Source organism: Nerophis lumbriciformis, linkage group LG29, assembly GCF_033978685.3.
Source record: "Nerophis lumbriciformis linkage group LG29, RoL_Nlum_v2.1, whole genome shotgun sequence".
Taxonomy (NCBI): domain Eukaryota; kingdom Metazoa; phylum Chordata; class Actinopteri; order Syngnathiformes; family Syngnathidae; genus Nerophis; species Nerophis lumbriciformis.
The window spans coordinates 20,540,001-20,552,878 of NC_084576.2; the positions used below are offsets into that span (position 1 = coordinate 20,540,001).

General features: G+C 43.7%; 1 protein-coding gene across 9 annotated transcripts in view; it reads left to right on the forward strand.

Moving 5' to 3' along the window:
* Positions 1-12,878, forward strand: part of plekha7a (pleckstrin homology domain containing, family A member 7a) — a 321,572-nt gene that overhangs the window by 288,387 nt on the left and 20,307 nt on the right. For 6 of the 9 annotated variants that reach the window (XM_061924802.1, XM_061924808.1, XM_061924803.1 and 3 more), the window contains 4 exons: positions 81-269; positions 2,621-2,674; positions 2,859-2,942; positions 8,337-8,402. In XM_061924802.1, coding sequence (XP_061780786.1) covers positions 81-269; positions 2,621-2,674; positions 2,859-2,942; positions 8,337-8,402 — 393 coding nt within the window. The remainder of the gene's footprint in view (positions 1-80; positions 270-2,620; positions 2,675-2,858; positions 2,943-8,336; positions 8,403-12,878) is intronic. The other 3 variants (XM_061924804.1, XM_061924807.1, XM_061924809.1) reach the window with 3 other exon arrangements.

A 12,878-nucleotide genomic window follows, 5' to 3' on the forward strand; every position in this document is an offset into this window, starting at 1 on the left:
TTCTGCTCCACTCAAACAAACACGTGACTTGAGGTGTGCTCACAAATGTGAACACTAACGAGACCAATAATGCCTGACAGCCCGAAGAGCTCACCCTGCTCCTCATTCAGCTGCGGCGCCACCAGGCCAAGATGGCGGCCGCTCGCCAGCACACCATAGCGCAGCTGCAGCAGCGCCAGCTCGCGACTAACAGCGCTGCCGGCCCCCCTCCGCTCACGCACCTCAGTCTGTTGGGCCCTTCGGCGACACCGGGCCCCTGCGACAGCCAGGTGGGCCCCGCCCCGCAGCGCCTCGATCTCCGAGCGCCGTCATCATCGCCGCCATCATGCGTAGGACGAGGCGTGTTGTGTTGGTGTAGCATGTGCTGTGGCTTCATGGCTGCTTGATGTCGTCACCGCACCGACCATCCCTCTGACGCTACACCTCGGCGGCGGCGGCGGCGCCTTTGGGGTGTAACGGTACGCCATGATCACGCTTCCATACGTACCTCGGTTTTAAGGTGCCGTTTGGGTGTTTACGTAGTCAGGGAGGAACATGCAAAACAAATGGCTTACCATATTTTTTGGACCATAAGGCGTACTGGGTTATAAGGTGCATTAAAGGGGTCATATTGTTGTTGTTTTTTTAAATGTAAAACACTTCCTTGTGGTTTTCATAACATGTAATGGTGGTTATTTAAACATATAATGGTGGTGCTTTGGTCAAAATGTTGCATAGATTATCAAATAAATCACAATTCTTAATCGATTAAAAAAAATCTAAAATATATCTATTTCTTTTCAAATATATATATATATATATGTATATATATATATATATATTTTTTTTTTTTTTTTTTTTTTTTTAATCCGTCCTGGGCAGCCACTCAGACAAATCATATTGTTTACAACAGATTAACTCTAGAAAAGAGAAGTGTTGGATACTTGTTTTGTTGCCTTATTTGTATTTTTATTCAATGTTTGGGTAACATTTTATTTAGAGATGTCCGATAAACACTTTAAAATGTAATATCGAAAATTATCGGTATCGGTTTCAAAATTATCGGTATCGGTTTCAAAAAGTAAAATGTATGACTTTTTAAAACGCCGCTGTGTACACGGACGTAGAAGTACAGAGCGCCAATAAACCTTAAAGGCACTGCCTTTGCGTGCCGGCCCGGTCACATAATATCTACGTATTTTCGCACACACATAAGTGAATCCAAGCATACTTGGTCAACAGCCATACAGGTCACACTGAGGGTAGCCGTATAAACAACTTTAACACTGTTACAAATATGCGCCACACTGTGAACCCACACCAAACAAGAATGACAAACACATTTCGGGAGAACATCTGCACCGTAACACAACATAAACACAACAGAACAAATACCCAGAACCCCTTGCAGCACTAACTCTCCCAGGACGCTACAATATACACCCCCCGCTACCCCCTTCACCCCTCACCTCAACCCCACACCGCCCACCTCAACCTCCTCATGCTCTCTCAGGCAGAGCATGTCCCAAATTCAAAGCTTGATATCGGAATCGGTAATTAAGAGTTAGACAATATCGGAATATTGGATATCGGCAAAAAAGCCATTATCGGACATCTCTAATTTTATTAAACAAAACCAGTTTTCTTTTAAGAAATATAGAAACTATATTAAACAGTGTTATTAAAAATGTTATTAAACAGTATTCATTTTGAATCGAGAATCGATTCTGAATCAAATTGGAATGGAATCGTTTTTCAGAGCATCTTCAAGCCGCCTTCTGACCGTCTCTTCCGGCTGCGCCATATTGTGGGCGGGTCTTATTTACGTGCCTCCACTTCCGCAGCGTCTTCTCCCCGTCATCCTTGTTGTACCTGTACTTTTTAGCGCGTCCATAGCGTATCTACTGAGAGATATAAGTTCGTACTGTACGCTACTTTGTATTAGAAATGGCTACAGTCACAACACGAGGGTAGACAAAAAGGAGGAGCTTAACTTTTACTTTTACCATACATGGATAACCCGCTCATGCCAAATGAACAGGCGTCACCCTGCAGTCCACACGTCTCTTATGTGTGACTGCCATCTACTGGTCACACTTATCATTACCCCGTATACCAAAGAAAATTGCTTTGAGGTCGGTAAGCACAACCGGCGTTAACACGTACATTAGGCGCACGGTCGATTTTTGGGGAAAATGAAAGGGTTTTAAGTGTCTGAAAAAATACACAAAAAACTGAAATCTACCAAATTGTCCCAATAAATACAGCATACAGAAAAGCACATTTTGTACGTTAAAGTTAGCCATCACCACAAATGATCAAATTGATAATAATGGATTTTGTTTTTATGAAAGGCTGAACAAGCCGAGGGCCAACATTATTTTATTAGTAAAGTTCTAAACAGTAGAATTTTCCAGCTCTGGCTTCTCCTTGGCACTAATAGACCAAAGGCTGGTGGTCTGCACTGGTTTTGTTTACCGAGGTGACACTTCTTGTCCCTCGCTTTTCATGCCTACTTTGCGTCGCACGTACCGTTACACCCCCTCCTCCCCCCAGCTTTGACGCATGTTAGCGCAGCTCTCGGAGGTACTCGCTTCCAACATTTCAACAACGTAACACAACTTTTGTGTGCTTCGTGCAGACGGACGACACGTACATGCAGCTGAGGAAGGATCTGGAGTACCTGGACCTGAAGGTCAGTTCCGGCGACGCCACTGTTGACGTGCTTGTTGTTGTTGTTGTTGTTATTATTCTCGCCGGCCCGTCACACTCAAAACTGCCACACGCAAGGGCTGAAATAACAATTGGACTCTTTCACGAGAGGCGGCCGCCATCGTGTGACCGCGGCTTTTTGTCTTTTTGTGATCTTTGACTCACAGATCAGAGCGTTAGAGCCCCTGATCCTCGCGGTCCACAGTTTGCTACTTCACTGCACTGCTGGGCCTCTCGGGCCTCTAATGACCGTAAGCTACGTGTGTGTGTGAGTGTGTGTGAGTGTGTGTGAGTGAGCGTGTGTGTGTGAATGCGTGAGTGTCTTTACAGCGTGCTCGTGCATGCGAGGGCCGCTGTTCAATGCTTGAACAGCATCATGTGTCTTACCTCCATGTGCTGTCCTCTACCACACACACACACACACACACACACACACACACACACACACACACACACACACACACACACACACACACACACACACATTCATTCTTGTATGTGCTACCTTCTTGAGACCTCCGAAAAATGCCTACCTCTTTGGGACCACCCTTTCTAGATATATAAAAAATGTGTATTTACAACATTAATAATATATACATACTATGCAAATATAAAAAAGCTTGTTGTGAAAATTTTGTTGGAATTTCACAAGAAAAAGGTCACAATTTCACAAGAAAAATCTAGAATTTTGGCAGTGTCATAATAAAAGTTGTACTGTTACTCAACGCAAGTCAAAATTATACAAGAAAAACTGAACATTTGTGCAACATTATGATAAAAGTTGGAATTTTACTCAATAACAGTCGCAATTTTACAAGAAAAGCTCAAATTTTGGGCAATTTTATGGAAAGAGTCATAATTTTACCCAACAAAAGTCACAATTTTATAAGAAACTTTAAACGTTTTGGCAATATTTTAAAAATATTCTGAATTTTACTCTGCAAAATTGTCATCATTTTGACATATTGTGAGTAAAAAAAATCTTAATTTTACTCACAATATGTCAGTATTTTACAAGAAAAAAAAAATGGCAATATTGTGATAAAAGTCAGAATTTTATATGACAAATGTCATCATTTTCATGAAAAAGTAATAATTTTATAAGAAACTTTAAACATTTTGGCAATATTTTAAAAATATTCTGAATTTTACTCGGCAAAATTGTCATCATTTTGACATATTGTGAGTAAAAAAAATCTTTATTTTACTCACAATATGTCAGTATTTTACAAGAAAAAAAAAATGGCAATATTGTGATAAAAGTCAGAATTTTATATGACAAATGTCATCATTTTGCATTGAAAAGTAATCATTTTACATTAAAAAAAAAGTAATAATTTTACGAGAAAATATTGCAATATTACAGAAACAGAAAGAACATGAGAAATGTTTCCCAATTTTATAAGAAAAAAGTCGACACATTGTGAGAAAAAGACTGCTTTTAGTTCATTTGTAGTTATTGGAATTTTTTGTTTGTAATTGGATTGTAATCTTCATTATATACTTCGTTATTACAGTATGTCTCTATATACATTTTTTTAAATTAATTTTGGCCAAAGGGGGCGCATTTCAATTTCTTACATACACTTGTTATTTCATATGTTTGACCAGAGCGGGAGCACTTCACATTTTTTACACACACTTGTTATTTCATATGTTCACCAAAGTGGGAGCACTTTTAAAACCGACACATAGGAAATTTGAAAAATCCCTTTTTTTTTTGGGACCACCCTAATTGTGATAGATTTAACCACCAGGGGTGCAAATGAGACATTCTCTATTAGATGCAATGGTTTTCCGTATTGGGACCATGATTTCGATCCTAACTTGTTCACCGGTCCTCATATGGAAGGTACTTTTCCTTGTTGATGTGTCAAGAAGGGTAGAAATACAAGAACACACACACACACACTCATGCCGCGATGTGTAAAGTGGGCATGGGATGGCTCGGCAGTGCATGTGTGGTGGCTTGTGGCTCGGTGGTTGACACGCCAGCTGCTTCTACCGTCGTCTCTGAAGCGCTTCACCCTCTTTGGCCCGCGCCGCCGGGCTCTGCTGTGTCTTTGGCGATCACGCCGCTCGCAGGGATGGGCATGAGCGCGTTTCTCGGTTGAGCGCCCGCCTAAACGGGCTGCAAAGACACGCGGGAGGACGAGCATCCTGGAGCTGTGTTTTGCCAGTCGGGCGTCGGGCACAGTATTTGTTGGCCTTGGTTTTTCCCGTCAGGGGCCTTGCAGGCACAACATTGATTATCTGCAGAATGACTAGACCAGAAGTCCCCAAACTACGGCCCATGCCAGCGTCCAAAATCTAGCCCGCAGAAATCCCAAGTTTAAAAATATAATAATAATAAAGTTTAATTATTCTTTTTTTAAATCTGTCCTTTAAAATCCATTTTCTACTGCTTGTTATTCTCGGTGTTTCCTAGCCACTCAAGCAAATGATATTGTCTAAAAATGCATTTTCCCATCGATAACGTGACATCATCGGCAAGTGTGTGCTCTTTCAATTAGTGCGCGAGGAATATATATATATGTATATATATATATATATATATATATATATATATATATATATATATATATATATATATATATATATATGTATATGTATATATGTATATGTATATATATGTATATATATATATGTATATGTATATATATGTATGTACACTACCGTTCAAAAGTTTGGGGTCACATGGAAATGTCCTTATTTTTGAAGGAAAAGCACTGTACTTTTCAATGAAGATAACTTTAAACTAGTCTTAACTTTAAAGAAATACACGCTATACATTGCTAATGTGGTAAATGACTATTCTAGCTGCAAATGTCTGGTTTTTGGTGCAATATCTACATAGGTGTATAGAGGCCCATTTCCAGCAACTATCACTCCAGTGTTCTAATGGTACAATGTGTTTGCTCATTGGCTCAGAAGGCTAATAGATGATTAGAAAACCCTTGTGCAATCATGTTCACACATCTGAAAACAGTTTAGCTTGTTACAGAAGCTACAAAACTGATCTTCCTTTGAGCAGACTGAGTTTCTGGAGCATCACATTTGTCGGGTCAATTAAACGCTCAAAATGGCCAGAAAAAGAGAACTTTCATCTGAAACTCGACAGTCTATTCTTGTTCTTAGAAATGAAGGCTATTCCATGCGAGAAATTGCTAAGAAATTGAAGATTTCCTACAACGGTGTGTACTACTCCCTTCAGAGGACAGCACAAACAGGCTCTGACCAGAGTAGAAAAAGAAGTGGAAGGCCGCGTTGCACAACTGAGCAAGAAGATAAGTACATTAGAGTCTTTAGTTTGAGAAACAGACGCCTCACAGGTCCCCAACTGGCATCTTCATTAAATAGTACCCGCAAAACACCAGTGTCAACATCTACAGTGAAGAGGCGGCTGCGAGATTCTGGGCTTCAAGGCAGAGTGGCAAAGAAAAAGCCATATCTGAGACTGGCCAATGAAAGAAAAAGATTAAGATGGGCAAAAGAACACAGACATTGGACAGAAGAAGACTGGAAAAAAGTGTTGTGGACGAATGAATCCAAGTTTGAGGTGTTTGGATCACAAAGAAGAACGTTTGTGAGACGCAGAACAACTGAAAAGATGCTGGAAGAATGCCTGACACCATCTGTTAAGCATGGTGGAGGTAATGTGATGGTCTGGGGTTGCTTTGGTGCTGGTAAGGTGGGAGATTTGTACAGGGTAAAAGGGATTCTGAATAAGGAAGGCTATCACTCCATTTTGCAACGCCATGCCATACCCAGTGGACAGCGCTTGATTGGAGCCAATTTCATCCTACAACAGGACAATGACCCAAAACACACCTCCAAATTGTGCAAGAACTATTTAGAGAAGAAGCAGACAGCTGGTATTCTATCGGTAATGGAGTGGCCAGCGCAGTCACCAGATCTGAACCCCATTGAGCTGTTGTGGGAGCAGCTTGACCGTATGGTACGCAAGAAGTGCCCATCCAACCAATCCAACTTGTGGGAGCTGCTTCTAGAAGCGTGGGGTGCAATTTCTCCAGATTACCTCAACAAATTAACAGCTAGAATGCCAAAGGTCTGCAATGCTGTAATTGCTGCAAATGGAGAATTCTTTGACGAAAGCAAAGTTTGATGTAAAAAAAATCTTATTTCAAATACAAATCATTATTTCTAACCTTGTCAATGTCTTGACTCTATTTTCTATTCATTTCACAACGTATGGTGGTGAATAAGTGTGACTTTTCATGGAAAACACAAAATTGTTTGGGTGACCCCAAACTTTTGAACGGTAGTGTATGTATATATATACACATATAGATGAATATGTATATGTATTTATACATATGTGTATGTGTATGTATATATATATATATATATATATATATATATATATATATATATATATATATATATATATGTATATATATATGTATGTATGTATGTATATATATATATATATATATATATATATATATATACAGATCAGCCCCTGGCCACATTGTTTTAACCCAATGCGGCCCCCCAGTCAAAAAGTTTGGGGACCCCTGGACTAGACAGTAGTGAACAGGAATGTTTGTTTATTAAGTTTTAGACACATTAATTGACAAAAATAGCCAAAAGTGCATCAAATGCTGTGTTGAGTAAAAATTTAAAAAAAAATCTAAGAATTAAATAAAGCAAGAAACCACAGACAGATGCATTCCTCAACAATACAGTGACCAACAATCACACAAAGGGCTCATCAACCACCCACATTTCATATACTTTTCAAATGTTCTTGTAGTTAGCCAATATTTTCCGTATATTAAATGGACGTATTTCGACTGTCACCTGCGGTCTTCTTCAGAAGGGTCACCTGACCACCGTGACCATATCGGCTGTTGTTAAAGGGCGTGGCCAAACCAGGCGGACCTGTCAAGTCGACCTGGTTTGGCCCGATGATCTTGCCAAATGATGAAATGCCCAAAATCATTGGGACAGACAGTATCAAATTCAAACGATGGATTAAGGAGGCGATCAAACTAAGGAAGATGCTCAAAGAAATCCTCAGGATGAAGAGAGCATCCTTGCTCTCGCATACCTGGGACTGGAAAACATTAGGTACAGCTATATATCCTATAGGATCTATCCTATCCTATACCTGGGACTTCCTCCTCCGTTAACCATCAAGCGATCATATCCAGTAGAAGTTCACATTTCCAGCGGCTTTACAAGAACCAGAACACAAAGAGGCATGCAAGGTTTAGACAGAGTTAAAACAGTGCTTAAAAATCGCATAATAATAATGATAATATACTCACAAGACAGAGAGTAGAAAACGAAACATTGAACAAGTTTTCCGTGATTACATAACAATATAATCAAGTAACGTAAAGAACGTCATTTGTCTTCAAATGCCCATCCCTGATTGGTCATTAGCGTTAGCAAGCGATGCTAACGCCTGTCAATTCATTCAAATGTGAGTCAATGTGACTTTTTGTGCATCCAGTTGTGCGGGGCTTCCAAGTGTCCATAGCCATCATGGTCTCCATGGCAACAGTTCATGTCGTGTCCGCTACAGTATTTATTTTTGATGTCTTGCACGCGAGATTGCGTCAACTCAGCGGCGTCTTTGTTTTTTCACCTGCGAGAGACTGCTGTCCGTTTTGCAGGTGGCGAGAAAACAGACGCTGACGGACCGTGGGCAGCCTGTGAAGGTGGCGGAGAGCGATGTGGACGTGAGTACAAGGACCACCAAGTGTGTGTGACAGTCCCGTCAGGCCACAACATTAGGTACAGCTCTTTTCCGCCAGGCCACAACATTAGGTACAGCGGGATTCCGCCAGGCCACAACATTAGGTACAGCTGTACTCCGCCAGGCCACAACATTAGGTACAGCTCTTTTCCGCCAGGCCACAACATTAGGTACAGCGGGATTCCGCCAGGCCACAACATTAGGTACAGCTGTACTCCGCCAGGCCACAACATTAGGTACAGCTGTTTTCCGCCAGGCCACAACTTTAGAAACAGCTGTACTCCACCAGGCCGCAACATTAGGTACAGCTGTATTCTGCCAGGCCACAACATTAGGTACAGCTGTACTCCACCAGGCCACAACATTAGGTACAGCTGTATTCTGCCAGGTCACAAAATTAGGTACAGCTGTATTCTGCCAGGCCACAAAATTAGGTACAGCTGTACTCCGCCCAGCCACAACATTAGGTACAGCTGTATTCTACTAGGCCACAACATTAGGGACAGCTGTATTCCGCCATGCCACATTATGTACAGCTGTGTTGCCAGGCCAGAACATTAGGTACAACTGCATTCCGCCAGGCCACAACATTAGGTACAGCTGTATTCCGCCAGGCCACAACTTTAGGGACAGCTGTATTCCACCAGGCCACAAAATTAGGCACAGCTGTATTCACCAGACCACAACGTTAGGTACATCTGTACTCCGCCAGGCCACAACATTAGGGACAGCTGTACTCCATCAGGCCACAAAATTAGGTACAGCTGTATTACGCCCGGCCAGAACTTTATAGATACAGCTGTATTCCGCCAGGCCACAACATTAGGGACAGCTGTATTCTGCCAGGCCACAACATTAGGTACAGCTGTACTCCACCAGGCCACAACATTAGGTACAACTGCATTCTGCCAGGCCACAACATTAAGTACAGCTGTATTCCGCCAGGCCACAACATTAGGTACAGCTGTTTTCCGCCAGGCCACATTAGGTACAGCTCTTTTCCGCCAGGCCACAACATTAGGTACAGCTCTTTTCCGCCAGGCCACAACATTAGGTACAGCTGTACTCCGCCAGGCCACAACTTTAGAAACAGCTGTACTCCACCAGGCCGCAACATTAGGTACAGCTGTATTCTGCCAGGCCACAACATTAGGTACAGCTGTACTCCACCAGGCCACAACAATAGGTACAGCTGTATTCTGCCAGGTCACAAAATTAGGTACAGCTGTATTCTGCCAGGCCACAAAATTAGGTACAGCTGTACTCCGCCAGGCCACAACATTAGGTACAGCTGTTTTCCGCCAGGCCACAACTTTAGAAACAGCTGTACTCCACCAGGCCGCAACATTAGGTACAGCTGTATTCTGCCAGGCCACAACATTAGGTACAGCTGTACTCCACCAGGCCACAACATTAGGTACAGCTGTATTCTGCCAGGTCACAAAATTAGGTACAGCTGTATTCTGCCAGGCCACAAAATTAGGTACAGCTGTACTCCGCCCAGCCACAACATTAGGTACAGCTGTATTCTACTAGGCCACAACATTAGGGACAGCTGTATTCCGCCATGCCACATTATGTACAGCTGTGTTGCCAGGCCAGAACATTAGGTACAACTGCATTCCGCCAGGCCACAACATTAGGTACAGCTGTATTCCGCCAGGCCACAACTTTAGGGACAGCTGTATTCCACCAGGCCACAAAATTAGGCACAGCTGTATTCACCAGACCACAACGTTAGGTACATCTGTACTCCGCCAGGCCACAACTTTATGTACAGCTGTGTTGCCAGGCCAGAACATTAGGTACAACTGCATTCCGCCAGGCCACAACATTAGGTACAGCTGTATTCCGCCAGGCCACAACATTAGGTACAGCTGTATTCCGCCAGGCCACAACTTTAGGGACAGCTGTATTCCACCAGGCCACAAAATTAGGCACAGCTGTATTCACCAGACCACAACGTTAGGGACAGCTGTACTCCATCAGGCCACAAAATTAGGTACAGCTGTATTACGCCCGGCCAGAACTTTATAGATACAGCTGTATTCCGCCAGGCCACAACATTAGGGACAGCTGTATTCTGCCATGCCACAACATTAGGTACAGCTGTATTGCCAGGCCACAACATTAGGTACAACTGCATTCTGCCAGGCCACAACATTAAGTACAGCTGTATTCCGCCAGGCCACAACATTAGGTACAGCTGTTTTCCGCCAGGCCACATTAGGTACAGCTCTTTTCCGCCAGGCCACAACATTAGGTACAGCTCTTTTCCGCCAGGCCACAACATTAGGGACAGCTGTGCTCCACCATGCCACAAAATTAGGTACAGGTGTATTCCGCCAGGCCACAACATTAGGTACAGCTGGACTCCGCCCAGCCAGAACTTTATAGATACAGCTGTATTCCGCCAGGCCACAAAATTAGGTACAGCTGTATTCTACTAGGCCACAACATTAGGGACAGCTGTATTCTGCCATGCCACAACATTAGGTACAGCTGTATTGCCAGGCCACAACATTAGGTACAACTGCATTCTGCCAGGCCACAACATTAAGTACAGCTGTATTCCGCCAGGCCACAACATTAGGTACAGCTGTTTTCCGCCAGGCCACATTAGGTACAGCTCTTTTCCGCCAGGCCACAACATTAGGTACAGCTCTTTTCCGCCAGGCCACAACATTAGGTACAGCGGGATTCCGCCAGGCCACAACATTAGGTACAGCTGTACTCCGCCAGGCCACAACTTTAGAAACAGCTGTACTCCACCAGGCCGCAACATTAGGTACAGCTGTATTCTGCCAGGCCACAACATTAGGTACAGCTGTACTCCACCAGGCCACAACAATAGGTACAGCTGTATTCTGCCAGGTCACAAAATTAGGTACAGCTGTATTCTGCCAGGCCACAAAATTAGGTACAGCTGTACTCCGCCAGGCCACAACATTAGGTAGAGCTGTTTTCCGCCAGGCCACAACTTTAGAAACAGCTGTACTCCACCAGGCCGCAACATTAGGTACAGCTGTATTCTGCCAGGCCACAACATTAGGTACAGCTGTACTCCACCAGGCCACAACATTAGGTACAGCTGTATTCTGCCAGGTCACAAAATTAGGTACAGCTGTATTCTGCCAGGCCACAAAATTAGGTACAGCTGTACTCCGCCCAGCCACAACATTAGGTACAGCTGTATTCTACTAGGCCACAACATTAGGGACAGCTGTATTCCGCCATGCCACATTATGTACAGCTGTGTTGCCAGGCCAGAACATTAGGTACAACTGCATTCCGCCAGGCCACAACATTAGGTACAGCTGTATTCCGCCAGGCCACAACTTTAGGGACAGCTGTATTCCACCAGGCCACAAAATTAGGCACAGCTGTATTCACCAGACCACAACGTTAGGTACATCTGTACTCCGCCAGGCCACAACATTAGGGACAGCTGTACTCCATCAGGCCACAAAATTAGGTACAGCTGTATTACGCCCGGCCAGAACTTTATAGATACAGCTGTATTCCGCCAGGCCACAACATTAGGGACAGCTGTATTCTGCCATGCCACAACATTAGGTACAGCTGTATTGCCAGGCCACAACATTAGGTACAACTGCATTCTGCCAGGCCACAACATTAAGTACAGCTGTATTCCGCCAGGCCACAACATTAGGTACAGCTGTTTTCCGCCAGGCCACATTAGGTACAGCTCTTTTCCGCCAGGCCACAACATTAGGTACAGCTCTTTTCCGCCAGGCCACAACATTAGGGACAGCTGTGCTCCACCATGCCACAAAATTAGGTACAGGTGTATTCCGCCAGGCCACAACATTAGGTACAGCTGGACTCCGCCCAGCCAGAACTTTATAGATACAGCTGTATTCCGCCAGGCCACAAAATTAGGTACAGCTGTATTCTACTAGGCCACAACATTAGGGACAGCTGTATTCCGCCATGCCACATTATGTACAGTCGTGTTGCCAGGCCAGAACATTAGGTACAACTGCATTCCGCGAGGCCACAACATTAGGTACAGCTGTATTCCGCCAGACCACAAAATTAGGCACAGCTGTATTCACCAGGCCACAACATTAGGTACAGCTGTTTTCCGCCAGGCCACAACATTAGGTACAGCTCTTTTCCGCCAGGCCACAACATTAGGTACAGCTCTTTTCCGCCAGGCCACAACATTATGTACAGCTGTATTCCGCCAGGCCGCAACATTAGGTACAGCTCTTTTCCGCCAGGCCACAAAATTAGGCACAGCTGTATTCACCAGGCCACAACGTTAGGTACATCTGTATTCCGCCCGGCCAGAACTTTATAGATACAGCTGTATTCCGCCATGCCACAACATTAGGTACAGCTGTATTCACCAGGCCACAACATTAGGTACAGCTGTATTCACCAGGCCACAACATTAGGTACAGCTGTATTCCGCCAGGCCCCAGCATTAGGT